General features: G+C 59.1%; 1 protein-coding gene across 1 annotated transcript in view; it reads left to right on the forward strand.

Annotated features, from left to right (window-relative positions):
- The window catches only part of IFFO2 (intermediate filament family orphan 2), a 49659-nt gene that overhangs the window by 17164 nt on the left and 11502 nt on the right, over positions 1-20993 (forward strand). The window contains exons 2-3 of the mRNA XM_036257289.1: positions 18948-19008; positions 20772-20867. Of these exons, the coding sequence (XP_036113182.1) occupies positions 18948-19008; positions 20772-20867 (157 nt within the window). The remainder of the gene's footprint in view (positions 1-18947; positions 19009-20771; positions 20868-20993) is intronic.

Below are 20993 nucleotides of genomic sequence, written 5' to 3' on the forward strand. Positions count from 1 at the left end.
GCATGGACCAGAAAGGCAGACTCCTGTCCATAGCCCTCAAGGCCGTGTCAATGAGAGCCTGTGTCCTGGAGCCTGTGGCCTGTTGGAGAGTGGACTTGAATGGGGAAGTCTGTCCCTGTCCCTGCCCCTGCCCCCTTGCCTCCTTATGCTGATGTGGCAGCAGCCTAGGAGGTCACATTCCTGGCTTGAGGTCTCACCAGGTGGCAGATGCAGAACCAGGATTTGAACCTGAGTCTGATGGACTCTTCTCGAGCACTTCTTGTCACACTAATGGGCTCAGTCCCCTGCCTGAGAAGTGGGCTGCGTGCTCCTGGCCCTGGGGCTGAGACACGGAGTTGGAAGTTCAAGTCCTGCGTTGTCCCCTCGGCGGGCAGAGGGGCAGCTGCTTGCCAAATGACTGTTAGATCAGAGCTGGAAGTGTCCTTGGAGATTGTTTAGTTTCTCCCCCGGCACACAGTGTTTTCAGAGGGGGCAGTGGCTTGCCCAAGGTTGCACAGCAAGTTGGTGGCAGAGCTAAGACTCGGCCAGGTCTGTGGACCCCAGCCCTGTGTTCTCGCCCTTCCACTGTGCTGACAGCTGGCTCCTCCCCTGGCTGGCGGCCCTCTCACCCAACCCCTCCCACCCAGCCCCTCCCTCCTTGGTATTTTGATGTGTTCTTGGCATTTCTGGAGTCTCTGCAGCCTCTGTCCTGAGAGCCAGCCAGAGATGCTGGCTGGACCAGATTGCCAGTCCCCGACTGGAGCCAAGTGTGGCCGTGCCCTGCCCTGAGATGACACACTTGTCCGTTTGGAATGTCAGGTTGGCTGGACACCTGAGTGCAGAGACCCTGAGGCCTTGCTTTACAGTTCCTTGTGGACACTGGCTTGCTGTCCCCAGCGGGTCTCCAGAGGTCCTCTGTTCCTGTCTCTCCTTAAGGCTAGGAGTACTGCTGACCCTGCTTAAGGTCTTACTGCATTCCAGAGCCTTCTAGAGGTGCTTTTGGTGTCCTTGTCACCGCTCCCTTGGGAAATGCTTCCTGGTCTCTAACGCTCATCCTAGGTGCAGACGTCCCCCCGTTTAGCCTCCCACAGGGCAGGAGCAGGGGCAGAATTCAGCTGCCTGGGGATGACCCCTCCCCAGTTCTCAAGGCGGCCCCCCATCCCGAGGTTTACTCTCGTCCTGCCTGAATCCCTCCTGACTCTTGCATCCGGGTCGGGGCATGCTCGGTGTAGAAAGGCTCTGGTCGGTCCCCTAAGGGCCCCATGACTTCCTAGGAGGGAGGCACATTCCGTCTCCTGGAGTCCTGGAACCCTCTGCGCAGGAAGTGGCCCTGAGCGCAGAGATCACCTCCACTCCCCCTCTCCTGATGGACAAACTGAGGCCAGGAGGTGGAGCAGCATGTGTGCAGCCGTCCACCAGCCTGGTGGGCTGGGTCCTCCTCACAGGGCAGTGCTGTGTCCAGGGTTTGGCCTGAGAGTGGGGTTTCCAGACCGATAAAGGTGGCGGGTGGCCTTCTGGCCTGGTGGACCCTGCCCCAGACGGGTGTCCTGGAGCAGAGCAGCTGGCCCCACCGGCCCACGTGCTCCCCACCCAGAGTCAGTGCCCTCCCCTGCTTGCCCTCTGGGCGGGCAGATTCCTGGCGGTCCGGGCCTGACCTCAGAGCAGGGCAGCCGCTGCCCCCACTCCCACCGGGTCCCTCTCACTCCATAACCTCCCTGCCTCCCTTTGGACCCTGGGGGGCCCCTCACTTTCAAGGGTGGAGGGCAGGAGGCCTTAGCGTATGACAGTGGTTACGCTGTCAAGGGGACACTACCTCCCGCAGCTGAGGCAAGAAGGGGTTAAGCAACTCTGCCTGCTGGGGCTGGACCCCCAGCTGGTGTCCTGGCCCCTCAGGCCAACCAAGCCATCTGGCGTGACAGATGCCACATGGTGTTCCATCTGTCCTAAGGCAGTCACCAGGAGGAGGAGTTCGTGGGCCCACCGGGCTGGTGTGAACCGGCTGTCTCTCCCTCGTAGGCCAGGCCGGTAGGGAAAGGGTCCACCCTGGGCAGGCCGTCCTGGGGGTGGCTGGCCTGTGTCTCCCGAGGCAGGAGTAGGGGGCCTGAGTTCCCAGGGGTGGAGAGAGATCCCTTGTGCAGAGGGGTCTAGGAGGTGCAGGGACAGGGTTGGTGCAGTGTGGGACTCTGCCCCATGGCTCCGGCCCACGAGCTCATTCCTACAATAAATGCCAGTTGAGGGCCTACTATGTGCTGGGCACCTGGAGACTCAGACAGCAGCCTAGTCCCAGCGTGGGGAAGAGGGTACTCAGAGGATGAAGTCCCAGGGGAGGGATGTCACATCTCAGCCGAGCCTGGACCCTGAAATGCCCACCCTTCCAACGTGGGACCTACTTGCTAAGATGATCACTTAGCGTTGATGCTTGGTGGTCCCGCTCTTGTACCACCCTAACAACCCAGCCAGGTCAGCGTTGTCGCCGCCCTGTTTCACAGAGGAGGACCCCGAGGCTCACAGAGGTAAAGCCGCTTTTTACTGATCAGCAGCTGGGAGTAGCCGAGTCTGTCTGTCTGACTCAAGGTATTTAAGTGACGGCAAAGTGGACGAGGGGCAGGGCGGTGTGCAGATGGCCTCACCTGTTCCCCAGGCCACCCCTCCTCTCCTTTGTCCTAGACCATCCCCCTTGTGGCTTCTTGCTAAGTCCAGTCCAGGGTCGTTTGGCTGGAGGACCATTCTCGGGGGACGAGAGGCCCCAGTCAGGTTGGAGAAGAGCATCTGTGCTGGTCCCTTGACAGGGTTAGGGTTGGTGACCTTCTGCCTCCCCCTGGGCTGGGCACCTGGCAGGATCTGGGCGGGGGGCTCTGGAGGGGAGGCTGTCTGGTGTCTGAGAGACTCCCTGGCCCTCTGAGAGCCTGGGGACTGGACCAGGCCTCGGGGAGCTGCACTTTGGGGGCCCAGCCTGGCAGCCCGGGGGGGGGAGGGGGCTCTGCACTCTGCTCTTACAGTTTGGAGATCATGCACCTTGGGGCCCATTCTGACCCCTGGGAAACTGAGGTACACGCTCCCTGACCCTCTCCCTCCCATTATGAGGCTGCCTGGCACAGAGAAAGGAGCCCAGGCTTTGGGACAAGAGACCCGTGTTCTAGTCCCGCATCCACCATCCCGCAGGAGAGCAGAGGCAGGCGAGCTGGGTGGCCCTGAGCGTGGGCCCTGGAGCCGGACCGCCCAGATTCAAGCCCTGGCTCCGCCTCCTTCAAGCTCTGGGGCCTTGCACAAGGTGCTTCACTTCCCTGGGTCTGTTTCCTCATCTGTAAAATGGGCATAAGAATAGTACCCCCCTCAAAAGGTTGTTGTGAGGATTAAATGAACGAATAGTGCCTATCAGTACTGATACTTCGTGATGTTAACCATTGTGAGTATGTCACCTGGACAAGTCACCTGACCTCCGCGAGCTTTGTTGTCCCACCAGCAGATTGGGGGCGAGGAAAGGGGGCTCCGGTCAAATACTCCGCTCGGGGCTTTGCTGTCGCAGAACATTCTCTGGGCGTCTGTCTGCTCGGTGTCATGCCCCCTCCTCTCTGGAGGGAACGGACTTCTCTCTACTCTGAGACGGGTAGCCCAGCCCCAGGGTCGCGTGGGAGGAACGGGGTGTGTGTGTGTGTTGGGGGCGCCCCAGTGCCCTCCCCACGGGTTCACATCAAGCTGACTGTCAGGCTGCGCGGCGCCAGGAGGCTGGTATTAGGGAATGAGTCTGTCCCCGTGAGCTGTGTAGTCACCAGTCCCGCTCGAGGCGCAGGCCGTGGCGGTTCGTCCTGCTGTCCTGCCAGCCTCGGCCGTTTCTGATGACGAGGGTGCCACACATACAGGCAGTGCCCCGTGACACACCCCCGGTTGCCCAAGCCCCACTTGTAGCTAATTGTTTCCCTGGGTCCTTGTCCTCTTCCTTCCTTCCCCCCTGGCGGTTACTCAGGAACATCCTCCCCGGTGGCACGGCAGGAAGCACACAGGCTCTGCTCCATCCTCTGCTGCTGCCTGCCTGTGTGACCTTGGACTGTCACTTGACCTCTCTGAGCCTCTGGCTTCTCATCTACAAACAGCCTGGACTTCTGAGCGCCCCTTTCTGACAGCCTGGGATCCCTTCTCCGTGTTCGGTGGGTTCCCGTCACCGCGCATGGGGCCTGTTGGTGCTCGCCTACCCTCGTTCAGTGCAGGCGGGGGTCCTGCTCCCCCATTTCACAGATGAGGAGACCGAGGCCTGGAGAGGTGACCTGCTCAAGGCTGCAGAGCCTTGGTGTGAACCCAGGATGTTTGTGCTCTACTTCTGGGCTGCAGGTGAGAAGGGGAACTCGGACTCCAAGGCAGTGGCCCCGGGCTGCGGGGCGAACCGCGGGGAGCATCTGACTTGGGTAGGGCGCTGGCACTGGGCTTCGGCGGCACAGTGCCTCGCTTCACCTGTGGGGCACAGGCACTTGGAATAAACAAGGGAGAAACCCACACTGCAAATTAGCTTTCCAAAATAGCCTTGGGAGTTGCTATTTTCCCTCTAAGCTGTAAACATATCCTGGGGTGGGGCCCCCCAGCCTCTTGGGCACAGACCCCTGGGCCTCCTGGTTCTTAGCCTGGGTGCTCAGACCCCCTGCTGGCTTCTGGCCTCGAACAAGAGCTGGAGGCAGGAGGCTGAGGGCCTGCTGGCACCGGGAACACAGCCGGGCGGAGTGTGTCCGGGACCTGCCAGGCCTGGGCAGAAAGGGAGAGTCCCAGGATGGAGAGCCGTGGGCACCCGCTCCCTGGCATCTGCCCGTGTGAGGTAGGTCCGGCATGGAGGAGAGAAGAGGGCCATGGCGGAGGGGAGCAGAGCTGGCAGGGACTGTGAGTCCGTCGGGGGGAACAGGCTCTTGTGCGGGAGCAGGCAGGGAGCTCACGTCCGAGGTCACACTGTTGAATCAGCGCTGTACTGACTCCAGGCTGGATCTCCTCTGAAGGCCATGGAGGTGACACTCAGTGGGCCCTTTACCCAGCAAGCATTTATTTGGTGCGTGTGCCAGGCTCTGTGCTGGGCTCTGGAGTTCAGCTGGGAGCCAGAGCTGGGCCTGATCTTGCAAGAACTGAGTGAAGTAGGGGAGGCCCAGCAGGTGAACAGATCACCTCGGTGGCAAGCAACTGGAGCCCTTGGAGTACGGAAGAGGGGCATTCGGCCTTGGCCAGGAGTCAGAGAAGGCTTCCTGGAGGAGGGGGTATGTGATCTATGTTTTGAAGTTGGCATATGGAGAGAGAGAAGTGACAAAGGAGGCCTGAAGGACAGAGCCTTCCAGGTAGAGTACAGCACATGCAAAGGCCCTGAGGTGTGAGGCAGCTTGGCACACCCAGGGCCGGGTGCTATGGGGATGCTGTTGTGTGTTGCCCCGCCCCAGCATGTGGCCACTTGCTCCTGGGCTCATCACACACAGGTGGGAACCTCTACCCTTTCAGAAAAGAGGTTGGCCCCTCCCAGCCCTTGCTCCTTGGGGAAAGCGGGTGCCACCCTAGGGAGGGTGTAGACAGGAAGTACTGACAATGGGTCTTTCTCTACCCGAGCCTTTTGACTAATAGGGAAACTGAGGCACAAATCAGCATCGTTGCCGGAGCTGGGGTGAGGACCCAGGGACCCTGCTTTTCCTGGGCTCCCTGGCAGCTGGCCGGGCTCCAGCAGCTGCTGAGAACCCCGGAGAGAGCAGCCTGGTCACACACTGCTTCAGGGCCCAGAGCCGATCCTGAGTCCTCTCTCGACCCAGAAACCCACTGCACGGGACCACCGGGCAGATGTGCAGACATGTGTGCCGAGTTCTTCAGTGTTTAGCTGGGATTTGGGGATGACGGCACAGGGCCCATTAGTCCGTGGCGCCACAGCCCCTGCGGTGTCACCTGCTCCAGCGGAGGCTTTTCGTGTGTTGTCAGGTGGGGAGAGGATGTCTGAAAACAGATATGGACTGATGCCATTTTTTTAATCTTCACCTGAGGATATTGTTCTATTTATCTTTAGATAGAGGGGAAGGAGAGAGAGAGAGAGAGAGAGACATTGATGTGAAAGAGACACATCAACTGGCTGCTTCTCGCATGACCCCGACCAGGGCCGGGGACGAACTGCAACCGAGGTACGTGCCCTTGACCAGAATCGAACCCGAGACTCATTCGTCTGCTGGCCGACGCTCGAACCATTGAGCAACACCGACCAGGGCCCATTTTTATTTTTCAAAAATCTCATAAAAAAGATGTGTAGCCAATGTGAATATTGACTGTCTCGGGTTGGGGGATCAGATGGGTTTTTACTTTTATGTTTTTGTTTGGCCTACCTGATTTTTTTTTCTTTCTTGTAATTATTGAGAAATTCTCATGCAATTTAAAACAAGGAGATGTGAGCAGGGGTTTTGGCTTTCTGAAATGCAAATGGTTTTGATGTTTTGATTAGGTGATACATCACATTAGTCAACAATTTAAAATATACAGGAGGAAGTTCTGACACATGTTACAACGTGGATGAACCTTGAGGACATTATGTTAAGTGCCATAAGCCAACACGAAAGGCCAAATGGTGTATGATTCCACTAATACAAGCACCTGGAGTAGTCCAAGTCACAGAGACAGAGAGGAATGGTGGTTGCCGGGGGCTGGGGAGGGGACGGGAGTTCATGTCGAATGGGGACAGAGTTCCAGTTTTGCCAGAGGAAGGGTTCTGGAGACGCATGGCGTGATGGTTGCACAATACTGTGAATGTGCTTAGTGCCACTGAATGGTGCACTTAAAAATAGTTAGGATGGTAAATGTTATGCTATGAGCATTTTACTACAACTTAACAAAAAGGTACAGGAGGGGACAGAGTGACAAGTCTCCCTCTGTGGACACAGCACTGTTCTCACTGTGGTGGTGGAGTCCTGCTCTCCTCCCTCCTGCCCCAGGTACCGATGGGCAAGGGCAGCTCGTGGGCAGAGCAAAGATGCCTTCCAGCCCCAAGAGCCCAGGGTGAGCACCCTCTCCATCCGCACCCCCAGGGCACACGGCCACGTGGGGGGGGGGCAGATCTTCCTTCCCCTTGGGTTGGAGGGAATGAGGACCTGAGGCTAGGGGGCCAGAGGTCCTGCCTGGACAGAGCTCGGGAACTCGGAGAATACTCTTCATCCACTCCCGTGTCCCGGGCACTTGGGCATTGCATCTCCTGGGGGATAGAAGATGGATGTAAGCCAACCAGCTGGAGTTGGGCTCCGGCAGACACTCCCTGTGCCATCCTGGGTGCCCGTCTCGTGCCAGCACTGGGACATGGCACAGGGTTGGACCTGAGGGAGATGGGAAGCCTTCCCATGGGTCTTTGTTGGACAGCCCACGTGTTAGCACCCAGGTATCCTGCCTGGTGCCTGGGGCCCTGGCCAGTCCACTCAGCAGCCACCCCATGCTGAGCCGCCTGTTATCCACAGCAGAAGGACATATGACCATGTTTGCGGCTAATACCTGGGGTAAAGTAGGGTTACAGTTGTTCAGATGGAAAATGATACAGTAATTAATAACAACAACACAAGAATAAATTCTGTGTTTTGCGTACTCACAGCTGTAAACCTACTCTGCCCCGCCCTGTACAGCGTCCATCTATTTAACGTTTACTGGGCTCTGTGCTAGGTGTTAACACACCCTGACCCGCGTGCACACCTGCCCCGCCAGGTGGTGCTTCATCAGCCCCCACCGTAATGGGAACCCGATTCCTGGAGGCATGCATCCGCCCCTCCCAGTGCCCCCGTCTGCAGGGGGGAGTGTGGGACCTTTGCAGACTGCAGCTGTCCCCCCCCCACCAACTCCACAGAGCAGCAGTGCCCAGAGACACTGACCCAGAGAGGCCAGCGGTGGTGGGCAGGGCAGGGAGCCTGCGTATCCTCTTTTATAGACTGAGGCAGCCCCGAGGAAGGGGGCCTCATGATCCCCATTCCACGACGCCCACATGGGGAAGCTCACTCGTCCAGAAGCACGTGACCGGGAATGTTGGGATCTGAACCCAGTGGTCGGACCCCAAACCCGGTGCCTTTGTAGCTCAGCACACGCCCCTGTGGTTGTGGGGGCGGGGCGGTGGCAGGGCTGCGCAGCCGGTGAGGCCGGTGGGGGTGGGACAGCGAGGCTGGAGCAGTGAGTAAGCAGCCAGAGCAAATACCTGGCTAAGCGGCTCTTTTCCAAGCCAGTGACTGACTCCTGGGCACTTATCCAAACATCTGGCCCTGGCGGCATTTCCTGAGCAGCATGCCGGGGGCATGGTAGGGAGGGGTGTTCAGGACCTGATGAGGCTGCTCAGGCTTGGGAGTCAGGTGGACCTGGGCTTGACGGGGAGCGGTCATTTCACCAGAGCCTCAGTTTTCTCACCTGTAAGGTGGGGATAATGACACCAGCCCCCAGAGCTGCGGTGGGAGTAAAGTGACATCATAAACATTTTATAGTAAATGCGAGTCTCCTTCTCCTGGGAGGGCAGAGCCTGATGAGAAAGGCAGAGAAGTAACAGTGCAGCACGCTGGATGCCATGCGGAAGGCGTGTGCCGGGACTGGAAACACGGGGAGGGGCATGCTGTTTCGTCCGAGGAAGCCGTGAGGGCTCCCTGGAGGAGGTGATGAAGGTTCAGCAAGCCTGGGAGACATTGGAAATGGTGCACCACAAAGCTCATAGGTGGCCTGCAATTTGGGACAAAGATTCCTCCTTGTCATGAGATGCTCGTTGAGTCACTTTCCTTCTCCGAGTGGCCTGTGCCCACGTGGGGTGGGGTTTCCAGACAGGGGACTGGAAGGAGGGAGCTGCCCAGAACACAGCTCTGGATTGCAGTTGTCCACAGAGCTGCTGGGTCTCCAAAGGTATTTTCATTAAATGACAACAAAGTCAAAGTGACACTGGGTACCAGGGCAAATATGGACACTGGGTAATTGGAACAGTGACTCATATAAACAGCCCAAACCTCAGATTGGCATTGGGGCAGGTGACCAGGCACTTCTGTGGGCCTGGGAGAGTGCCCTTAGATACCTGTGCCTCTCAGGTGGCTCTGGCTGGCGGGACCCCTCCTGCCTTGGTCTCCTTGCTGTTATGGTGGCTCTTCTCAGGACAGACCTCAAAGGGCTGAGAACGTGCCACTCATTCTTGGGGCACATCTAGGGGCATAGAGGGCAGAAGCGGGACATTTGCTGGGTTTTGCTGGTAGGGGAATTGGTATCAGCATCTGGTTTCTGTCCCTCTGCCATCCCCACCCTATGTGCCCTGGCCAGCCATCCAGGTGACGGTGGCATCTAGCTCATTATTATTATTGTCATCAACATGGTTATTTGGGCAGCACAGTGGCCCTGGGGTCAGCTGGTCCTTAGTTCAAGTCTGGCCCTGTCCCTGCAGTGTGGTCCGGGACACTCTCTCGGTCTCTCTGGCCCTGTCCCTGCAGTGTGGTCTGGGACACTCTCGGTCTCTCTGGCCCTGTCGCTGCAGTGTGGTCCAGGACCCCTCTCTCCGTCTATCCGGACCTCTCTGCCCATCTGTCACCGGAGGTCATGCGGAGGAGGATGGTCATGCTGCTTACATGCTCACGGTGTCAGGCACCGTTCCAGGCACCTGTCGTCCGTGAGTGCATCGAGTATCTGCAAAGACCCTATGAAGTGGGTGGTCTTGCTGAGGCTCAGAGAAGGTCAGTAGCTTGCTCCAGGTCACAGAGCTGCAAGATGTGTTACTGGGGGTTGGTCCCCAGACCCTCTGGCTCCAGAGCCCCCACCCTTGTCCCCACTGCACACACTGGTCTGAACACAGCGACTGATGTCAGCTGTCTTTGAGGCATGCGGTTTACTAGACAGCTTCGTGCTCAGCACGGGGTGTTTGTCCAGGGACCTTGGACAATGTTTTCTGGCCTGGCTGAGTGGACCCTTAGAATTTATCCAGTTTGACGCCATTTTATTAAGATCGGGAAAGTGACACTGGAGGAGGAGAAGGGACTTGCCAAGGTCACGTAGCAAGTGAAGGCAGAGACAGGACCAGATGCGTGGCTTCCTGCATGATGCCGGCCTCCTGCCGCCTGAGGGTGTGTGGGCCTGCGGAGTGGGGTCCAGGTCGGGGCCTGCCAGTCTTCCCCTGCCTCCTCTGCAGCCCTGGTGGCTCCTTGGCTCCTACAGAGAGCCCCAGAGGCCAGCCAGCTGCCCTGCAAAGGGTACCCTTGGTCACTGAGAAACAGGCCGGGAGCGGGGGCGACTCTGCAGCTCTCCCCACAGACCACGGGCAGGACTCGCTGTCACCTCCTTGCTGGGGAAACTCCTGACAGCAATTTCAGTGCCACCTCTCAGTTGCTTCCAGATCCCCAGAGGGTCAGGGCGGGATGGAGAGGTGTCCCTGCCTACGTGGTCCGAGCCTTCCTACACCGCCCCTCCCTCCCCTGGGCAAGCACAGTCAGGGTAATACCAGTGTTAAAAATGGCTATCATGCCCTGGCCAGGTTGGCTCAGCAATTAGAGCATCGGCCTGCGGTACAGGGAGACCCGGGTTCGGTTCCTGCTAAGGGCACGTACCTCAGTTACAGTTTGTCCCCAGCCCTGGTTGGGTTGTGGAGGTGGCAACCGCTCGATGTGTCCCTTTCACGTCGATGTTTCTCTCTCTCTCTCCCTCCCACTCTATCTAAACAAAAAAATATGGAAAAATGTCTTCGGGTGAGGATAAAAAAGGGGTGTGGAATGAGGATGGCTATCGTCCATCAGGGGCACCTGGGTACCTTCATGTGAGCTCATTTGATCTGTCCATGAACTCTGCAAGTAGGATTGCTAACCCATTTTACAGAGGAGGAAACTGAGGTTCCTAGCTCGTGGTAAGTGGGCCCTCCTGGATTGCATAACAGCAAACAGCTTTCTCAGTGTGCCTGTCCTTAGTGGGGTCCCTAGAGACCCCTCTAACCGTTGAGTCTGTGAGGCCTGAGCACCCATGACAAGCCCTCAGGACCCCTCTCATTATGGAATGAATGGGTGGACCGACCTCTGCCCTTGGTAATGGGTGCTGAGGGCAAATGCCAGAGACCTGAGGCCATTACCATGACAACTTTGGATGGAGTTGACATCCCTGAGGCTGTCACTTCCTCCAGGCTCCAAGGAAGGGTCACATCCAGGGTTTGCAAACAGCGCTGCCAACATCACATTCAGAGGGACCCGTAGAGATCATACTGTATATAGATCAGGAGACAGGCCCGGGCGGAGAAAGGACCTGCTGAGGTCATGCGGTGAATTGGTGACGGAGCCAGGACTCGAACCAGGAGCCCCTGTCTCCTTGCCCGGAACCCTCTCCTCCACAGGTGCTTCCCTGTGGACATTAGACCCCTGCTCTCCCTGAGTGGCCTTGCACAGGCCTCGCCCTCTGATCCCTGGAGGGGTGCTGTTTCTGGTTGAGAGCAGGTCCGTGCATATGTTTGCGTGGTGGCAGCCTGCTGGGCAGAGGGGCACGCTGGATCGGGTGGCTGCTCAGACCCGGCCCATCACCAGCTCGCAGCCTGCTGCCCGGGCCATTACGCTGCCCGTAATGGAATCGCTGCCCTGGTTAAGTGTTCACATTAAATTAATACCTCCTCCACGGAGACAATCAGTTGGCATTTAATTTGTGTTTTCTTCTGAGCAGCAGAGTACAGCTGGGCAGCCGGGCCTCTGATGGGCACGTCTGCCAGGCATCTCTTCCCTGGGGTCAGGGGCTCAGTGCAGATGGGAGCAGCAGGGAGGGAGAGGGTGCGTGTGGGTGAGGCGGTGCTCGCAGGCTTAGGGGACCCAGCCCTCCTTTTACTGGAGAGAAAAGACACAGTAAAACCAGATGAGAGGAGGAGGTCAGGAGACTCCCCGGCCTCCACGCTCAGCCCTCAGAGGGTGGGTTCTCATGCAGTCCCTGCCCTACCCACGCCCCCCGCCGTTTTTGCTCATCTCTGTTACTTTTCTGCCACAAACGTGAATAGTTTGTGATATTAGACAAGGGGGTGGTATGGAATGAGGATGTTGACTCAGCTGTGAGTTTTAAGCTCTCTGGGGGGGCTCAGCAGAAGCTAAGGGGGTGGGGTCTTCACATGCAGATCCTTCTCGCCCAGGTGCCCACTCTGATCTGTTAACCCCCTGGCTTCTGCGAAACTGCACTGAGGAAAGGGCCCCTGGTTGGCCACGGTGCCAGCAGCCTCCTCCAGCTTGGCCGAGTCTAGAGAAGGACCTGACAGTCCGGGCACAGCCTCAGCCCAGCTTGGCACTGAGGGGTGGGGAGGGGAGAGGTACCTCTCTGCATCTGTGAGTGGGGGGCAGCACAGAGCCCAGGGGAACAGTACGGCTCCAGCATGCCCCCAGCTGTCCCCTGGCAGCCCACCCTGGCCGTGCCGCAATGGGGTGAGCTCCCTGTGGCCCAGGTAGAAAGTGCTCTCCGCCCACCTGCCCTCTGCCAGAGGGCCTGCCCACGCTTGGCCCTGAAGGAAGTTTTCCACTGACGGCTCGGGCCTAGCCATACCTGAACTTGCTTCCCATCACCTGCGCTGGCCTGGGTGTGCCGCCCTCGCCTTTCCTGGAAAGGTGTGGCCCATTCCTGGGGTGCCCTCCAGCTCCCCGGTCTGCTGCCGCAGCCAGCCGTGGCACCAAACCACGAGCCGCGAGCGTCTCGTCTGCGCTGCGCCGCGCCAGGGGTGGGGCTGGGCGGCTCACCCATTCGCCCCCCTCGCGGCGTTCTCGGGCCACCCTCCTCGGTGTGCTCCCTCTCGCACAGCTGAGGAAACCGAGGCCCAGCAAGGGCACCGGCCCACGCTCACACAGCGGGGAAGTGGTTAGGAGGGGAGGGCAGGAGGGACTCGGCGTCTTGCTGCCCAGGAGTCTCCAGGACTTTCTCCCCAGGAGCCCCAAGGCTGCCCTTGGAGCCATGTGCGTTTTGTGGGGGCTGCCCCCACTTTCCTCTGGAGGCAGAGCCCCAGAGCCTCTTTCTCTGGTCACAGAGGAAGTGAGAAATCTGTGAGTCAGTCCTCCTGCCAGTGACTTCAGCCTGGCTCCCTCCCCTCCGCACACCAGGCTTTGTCAGCCCCTTTCCTGTGGGGCTGTGTCATCCTGAGGCTGGGGGCTGGCAGTGAAGCTGCCCCCGCCCCCCAAGCATAGCCTTCTCGGCCGTCACGTGGGGCGGCTCCTCAGGAATGCCTGGAGACCACATCTGGCTGGGCCGCTGCCCCTCCCCCTCCCTGGCCACCTCGCACGTGTGCTCCTGCTGAGACGGTAGCCCCGGCCCCAGAGCTCAGGGCAGTGTCCTCCGTGGAGTCATTTCCTCTCTCTGGCCTCATTGTCCACGTCCCTGCATCCCCTCCCCTAATGGGGGCTGTGGGAAGTGGGGGGAGGCTTTCCTCTCCCCTGCTTCCTGCCGTGGCTGTCTCTGCCCCTGGCCTGCTGGTCTCCCTGGAGAGGCTCCCGAGCCAGCCCAGTGGATGGAGCTGGTGCTGGGAACTCGACTCCTGGGAGCCCCCAGGCTGGTGGGGTGCAGACAGACAGCTGATCCTTCCAGACAGCAGGGGCCTTGGGTGGGGAAGGGCTGAGCAGGGGGACTGAGGAGTGGTCGCAGTTGGGAGTAATTCATTCACTCTCTCAACACATCCATGCAGCAGCTACATGCTGCGGGTGGGTTGCAGGTGCAGGGAGACAGCAGAGAGTGTGGGTATAGCAATCACAAGCCGCGCTCCAGACTGGCGGAAGGGCTGGACCCCAGCTCCAGACCCACCTCCTCTAATGACTTGTCGGATGGCGCCCACCTCTGTGCCTCTTCTCCACCCAGAACCGGCATCTCTCCCGGGTTTCCTCTGTGCCCTGGTGCTGGAGGGCTTCCCTGTGCTGGCGGCACCCAATCCAAGCTCCCGATCCTTGGACTCTGCGGTCAGAGCCACCGCTTGTCCTGCATTGGCACGGAGGCCCTCCAGGACTGCCCTTGCCCTTGTCCGGCACCCCCCTGCTCCAGGTGTGGGTCACGCCCAGCGGTGCCCCAGGGGTTTCCGGGGAGGTGTACGTTGGCCCCTTCCTCCTTGGGATTCTGATTTCACATTCGGTTCAGGGCTGCAGGTGGGGGGAGGGGGGAGCACTGGTCACCAGAGGGACTGGAGGGACTGAGTCGTAAGGGCCATTAATACGCCCTGAGGTCCGCTCAGCCAGAACTGGCCCGTGGCTGGGGGCCAGTCACATGACTGTAAGAGAGTGTGGGAGAGAATGGTTTTCCTTGTGTCGCTGGAGTGTGTTGGGCCGCGATCTGTCTCGCTGAGAAATGGAGGCAGGTGCTGGGGGCGGCAGATCCGGGGCCTGGCTCACTGCCCTCCGCCTCCCTCCTCCGGAGCTCTGGCTTAGGCTGGCAGAACGGAGGACTCTGCCACCCTCTCCCTGCGTAGCCCTGGGCCTCCATATCATCTGTGCGCCCGAGGTTTGGGCAAGGTGAGTCCTGTCCCTTTCAGCCTTTGCTTTGGGAGATTGTCTGAGTGTTCGTTTTCCTGTAAAGTGAAAACAGCCCCGCCTTCCTGGCTGTGTGATCTTGGCTGATGGTTTTGGACTTGAACATCTTCATCGGTGACACGGAGGTGGTGATTGTACCTAAAGGTTACTGTGTCACTCGCTGAAATGAGGTTTGCATGTGAAGCCACTAAGAATGGGCACATCGTAGGCACTCAGACCCCGTTAGATGTTCCATTAGTATTGTCACCATCTTCGTCCTCGCCGTCATGAGCTACCCTGCCTGCTCCCGGGGCTGCTCTGAGCGTCGTGGACTGAGAGCTGCCAGTCGTGTGAGACTTGCTGCCGCTGTCTGCCTGCGGGAGGGGTGGAGAGGGGAGGATCTGGGCAAGGTGGATCTGGGACTGGGGCCTGAGGACTTTGGGGAGGTGGAGAGGGTAGAGGGTGGTCCCTCGCTCTTCTGGCATGGTGGCTGGCTCTTGGGGGAGAGCCTTGTGTGGTGAGACACCACCGCCAAGCCGCCCGCATCCCGAGGCCTGGCTGCTCCAGCAGGAGCTTGGAACTGGAGAAGGGAGAACAGAAAAGTGGCTGGGGCCTTGGGGAAGGGGCGACATTTGAGACCAACCTGGGACAATGCACAGGGTGTCAGAAGGCTGAGGAGGGAGGGACAGGGAAACGGACTTGCCTCTGAGCCTGTGTCCTCATCTGCAAGTGGGGATGACCCTTAGGGGCGTGTCAGGTGACATGCTATAGTTTGTGTGTAAGTGACTGTCCAACATGGTGCTCACAACCCAGAGGGCGACCAATAAATGTCCCCCGCTCCTGTCTCTAATCCATCACATTAAGAGAAGAATTTGGAAGTTTAAGCTGTTGTGCAGGGTGGTTCTAAGTGACTTGGCCCTGGCTTGAGTGGTCTTTGGGCCTCATTTCCCCTGTAACACAGGGAGGTGGTGTTCTGTGTGACTTCCTTTGCTGAGCGGTGGGTCATGCAAGAGAATTGGGACAGTGAAGGTTAAAGGACATGATATCCGCCAGCCCCTGGCCCATAGTAGGTGTGTCCCCTTCTCAGGGGCCACTGGCTACTCCCAGGCCTTCTTGCTGCCCCGCTTTGCTTATCTGGTTCTTCTGCCTGAAACACCCATCCTGCCGAAACTTTACTGCTGTGGGCTGGTCCAGGTCGGGGAGGGGACTGTGCCTGGGAAGCAGGCGTTGAAATGTCTCACTCAGCCCACAGCTTGGTGGACCAGTTCTCGGTCAAGCTGCGTGCTTCCTCCTCCAGGGCTGAGTTGCCGTGAGTGTGGGGTGTCTGGAGCATCTTAAGAAGCCCGTCACCTGTGGTCATCCTTCCCCCCAGTCCGCCAGAGCAGCTGAAGGGCAAAGCTTTTCTGCACTGTCAACCCTGGAGCCAGCGGAGCCAGATTCTCCCGCGGCAGCTGGGAGGCATGTCAGCGGGACAGCGGACTCGGTCCGCCAGGCCAGCTGCTATCTGCACGCTGGGGTCTGTGCCCTGTCTTCCGGGACCAGGAGTGCCGGCTGCCCACCCAGCCTGGCTTTGGAAACAAAAGGGCCATGAAATCATTCGTGCAAGCTCATCTGCTGGGGTGCGGCTTAGAATCACTAGTGAGGAGTGGGGCCACTCAAAGTGCCATCTGCAGGGGAGCTCGTTAGAAATACGGCTGCAGGTTTCTGTCCACTGCACCCCAGACCTGCTGCATCTGGGTCTGCATCTCAGCAAGATCCCTGGGTGATTTCCATGCTTGTCACAATGTGCCGCGTCTGGGTGCCAGCCCTGCTTCTAGCTGTGTGACCTCAGACAAGTTACCTCTCTGACCTCAGCTCTCCCATCTGCAAAGTGGGTTTGGAGGAAAATTCTTCACCCGAGAGGGTTAATAGTTCACACGAAAGCTGATGAGATGGGTGTACAGGGCACCGAGCCCCGTGCATGCGTGGCACCCAGACCTGGCACCGAGCCCCGTGCATGCGTGGGTCCCAGACGCAGCACCGAGCCCCGTGCATGCGTGGCTCCCAGACGTGGCACCGAGCCCCGTGCATGCTGGCACCCAGACCTGGCACCGAGCCCCGTGCATGCGTGGCACCCAGACGCGGCACCGAGCCCCGTGCATGCGTGGCTCCCAGACGCGGCACCGAGCCCCGTGCATGCGTGGCACCCAGGCGTGGCACCGAGCCCCGTGCATGCGTGGCACCCAGACCTGGCACCGAGCCCCGTGCATGCGTGGCACCCAGACGCGGCACCGAGCCCCGTGCATGCGTGGCACCCAGACGTGGCACCGAGCCCCGTGCATGCGTGGCACCCAGACGTGGCACCGAGCCCCGTGCATGCGTGGCACCCAGACCTGGCACCGAGCCCCGTGCATGCGTGGCACCCAGACGCGGCACCGAGCCCCGTGCATGCGTGGCACCCAGATCTGGCACTGAGCCCCGTGCATGCGTGGCACGCAGACGCGCTCACCAGGCAGTGGCTGCTTCTACTGCCGCTAATGTCTCTGGAGATCCAAAGACACGGCTCAGGCTCTCACTCTGGGTAGACTTGGGGCCAGTTGTTCTTCTCTGGGCCTCATTTTCCCTTCTGTACAATGGGTCTGTTGACCCCTGGCCCACCTTTCTCATGAGAGGGTTGCTGTGAGGAAAAGTGAGTGGGGGCTGGGCCGTCTCCCCAGGAGCCTGGGGAGTGGGTGTGTGGGGGGTGCGATGCCCCTGGGCTCCTGTGTCTTCACCCCTCGCTGCCCCCTGCCTGCTGTCCGGCAGTCGCTGTATGACCCAGCGGTGAGGCCAGGCCCTCCCGTGCGCCTGCTCCGCTCAGTGGCTTTGGAATCAAGTTCTCTGCCCGACTCCGAGCGGCGTGGCCAGGAGAGATGATTCAGCTTGGGGCCTGGGTTCTGGGCCTTGGCCTCTCCTGAGGGGAGCCCTGGATGCCCCAGGCCGCTGGGCGGGGCGAGGGCAGCCTGTGGACTTCTGCGCACCTGGGATTTCTGTCCCCCACCTTGGGCTCGGAGCTGAACTCCAGGCCTGGCCCTTGGCGTACTGGGTGACCTTGCGGGTTCCTGGTACACTGGGGCCTCGGTTTCCCTACTTGTACAATGAAGGTCCTCATTGAGATGGTCCTGCCTGGGTTAGACTCTTGGGTTCCCTCCCTCTCTCCTTAGCTTCCTCTGTGTCCTTCATCCCTGGGAGAGGCCCCCACCTCACCCCATTGCTCTGTAGGTCCTGCACCCTGTGGCCCATGGCACATCGAGGCCCGACTCCCAATGTTGGGGGCTGGGAAAGACCAGAGGGAACAGGAGAGAGGAGCGTGCGTGTGTGTGTGTCCGTCCTCTGGGAGCCCTAGCCAGGTCCGTCTCGCCTTGTGTGGGAGAGAGGAGGAATTTTCCTCTGTGTGTGCAAACAGTATCCGTTTTCTCTTGTTTCCAAAAGCTGGTGACGTAACCCACTCTTCGTCCATTCCTCCCCTCTGGCCTATTTTTAGCTGCCCCAGCAGCATCCGAAAGGCTTCCAGACCTGCCTGCACGAGGCCATGTAGGGAGGCGGCCGTGGGGTGAGGAAAGGGAAGCTCATCTGTCTGTCCCGGGATGGAGAGGGGACCAAAACCTGCGGCTGGCCTCCTGGGGGGGGGGGGGGAGGGGGGGCTGGGGGGGGAGCTGGGTTAGGGCTCTGATTGGTCCTGGGTCCCGGAGGAGCCTCCAGCCCAGGTTTGCGTCCTGGCTCCGCCGTCCTCATCCCGACCTTGGGCACCTGACTCTGTGCCTTGCTTTCTTCACCTGTGACATGGGGATAATGGAGGCACCTATGCTAGAGGGTTGTTACGAGGATTGAATTATGTCCAGTAAATGGGTACCTGCTACAAAGGAAGCCCGCAGTGAAGGCGAGTTGGTATTGTTACAGTGATTATATTGATCATCATCTCATCCAACCGTCAGAGCTGTGATTTATTATTTTTTGCTGCAGTAATGCAGACTTGGGTTTGAAGTCCAGCCCTACTCACTCACTTGCTGTGTATCTTTGGGCAGGACATGTAACCCCTCTGAGCCTACACGTCCTCTTCTGTAAGACAGCTGATAGCTCTGCAGACGTCTTTGTTGGCTAGGGTCGGCTGCAGGACCGCAGACGCTAAGACTGCGATAGCAAGCACAACGAACGTGTATTTCTTGCGGGTGCAAAGAACAGCCGAGGGCGGTGCTGGCTGCAGCCAGGCGCCTACGTGCCAGCCTGGACACTGCATCTGCTGGCAGCAGCGGGAGAGCAGCGTTGCCACAGCACTTTACAGTTTGCTCAAGGGAGGCATGCCGATCTCTCTGCCTCATCTCCCCGTGGTGCTGCGCTCATGCTCGGAGCAGCACCGGGTACTGTGGCCGGGTGTCAGCCCCTCTGTCCCCGCCCCACCCCCGCCGCCCCGAGCCGGAGCCCCTGGAGGGCAGGCAGGCATGGATTCACTGCTGTGCCTTCCTCGCCCAGCCCGGGGACAGGCCCAGGTGACTGCCTGCACTGTGTCCTCTGACCACCTGTCCTTCTTGGCTCTTACAGATGGGAGGAGGAGCTCGCCAAGAGCATGAACCTGCAGACCATGGTGGACACGCTGAAGGAGGTAAGAGCCGCCAGGGGTCCCGATCAGAAGAGGCTCGCGGGAGAACCATGTGGACAGGGGCACAGTCTTCAGGGGGCAGAGCCAGGGCAGTCCCCAGTCTGGGCTACCTCCTGCTGCTTCAGTCTCTCCTTGATGGAGCCAAGAGGCCTCTTCTGTGTCCCCTGATTGGAGCTAGGAAGGGACCAGCACAGTGTTGCAGAAAAGCTCGGGTACAGTCGTTGGGAAGGCTGGGTCCAAGCTGTGGTGCTACCCCGGCTTGTGGGGTGACCTGAGCGAGTGCCTCCCTTCTCCTGCCTCTTCTCCCCATCTGAGGCTTGGACGGATGGTGTCTAGGCCCCGCCGCCCCCAGCTTGAGGAACTGACGTGGGGCCGACCGCCTGGGAGAGGGCAGAGGGCAGGTCACCAGGCGGGCTCCCAGCCCTCGCGGGCTCTCCATGGCGTGAGGACCTCCCTGGCTGTTCTGCCTGGTAGCTCTGTGTTCTGGGCCCTGCGCTCATCTGTCTGCTGGGCACCCTAAGCAACAGACCTCAGCTTCCCGGCCTCTCGTTTTCTCTCAGTCAAATGGGTGCAAGAATAGTGACCCCATGAGAAGCACGGAACGCTCCTTTAAATATTTTTAAAAATCGGCCCTGGCCAATTTGGCTCAGCGGTTAGAGCATCGGCCTGCGCCCAGAAAGACCTGGGTTCGGTTCCCGCTAAGGTCATGTATCTTGGTTGCAGTTTGTCCCCGGCCCTGGTTGGGTCGTGCGGGTGGCAGCCACTCGATGTGTCCCTTTCACGTCGATGTTTCTCTTTCTCTTCCTCTCTCTCCCTCCCACTCTATCTGAACAAAAAATGAAAAAATGTCCTCGGGTGAGAATAAAAAAAAAAATTTAGTAAATATTTTAAAAAATCGCTTTCTGGTATTGAAAACATTTCTCTTCTAAGCAAATTAGAGGCAGATAAAATATTGTCAATACGTGGAAGGGGGAGGATGAACATCCCCCGTTTTTATAACAAAAGTGCTTTTTACTTTGCAAACATAACACGTCTATGCTCAAATATTTGGAAAGCTGAGAACAGCTTGGAGAAGAAAATGCAGCTCCCCTCCAGTTCTGCCCCTGCTGTTGACATACAGGTCGCCGCCTTCCGGTCTTTTCTGTGCAAACATACATACTCCAGGTGTACGTTCGGCTAGGGTGACGCACGTGACCTTGCCATGTTGGATGCCAGGGATGGTCCCATATTGGCTATTTCCCGTGAATCAACTACTGTTTTAGCCTGTTGGGATCACCGTTGCTGTAACCTGCTCATCGTCTCTCCCTCGCTGCCATGGGGTTCCCACGCTGTAAATATTCCTTTGAGAAGTTTTTTTTTAAATCCTCACTTGAGGACATTTTCTTGCATTTGTCTTCAGATAGAGCAGGAGGGAGAGAGGGGGGAAGAGAGAGAGAGAGAGACTTCGATGTGAGAGAGACACATCGACTGGCTGCCACCCACACGACCCAACCAAGGCCAGGGACAACTGCAACCGAGGTACGTGCCCTTAGTGGGAACCGAACCCGGGACTCTCTGGTCCACAGGCTGACGCTCTAACCGCTGACCAAACAGGCCGGGGCTCCTTTGAGAAGTGTTTTAAGCTGCGTGGTTGGAAGTCAGGCTGGGCTGAGGTCCTTGCACTCCTTCCCCAGCCATCGGCGCCTGGCCTGATTGGGCCCAGGTGTCCAGCCCCTCCTACCCTCGGGGTGCCGCCCCCTAAACCCTCCCCATCTCCATCCCCATAGGCAGCGCAGGAGGCCGAAGCCATCCAGGAGGAGATGAATGAGACGATCGAGAGGCTGAAGGCCGAGCTGGTGGTGTTTAAGGGGCTCATGAGTGACGTAAGTGCCACTGGCCACCGCCCCCAGGTGTCACAACTTCCGCCCACACCCGTCATGCAAAATGCTTCATTCACTCCGAGGCTCTGGAGCTCGGCTTCTAGTGAGAGTGCAGGCTGGCTGCGTGAG

Source organism: Molossus molossus, unplaced genomic scaffold, assembly GCF_014108415.1.
Source record: "Molossus molossus isolate mMolMol1 unplaced genomic scaffold, mMolMol1.p scaffold_m16_p_12, whole genome shotgun sequence".
NCBI lineage: Eukaryota > Metazoa > Chordata > Mammalia > Chiroptera > Molossidae > Molossus > Molossus molossus.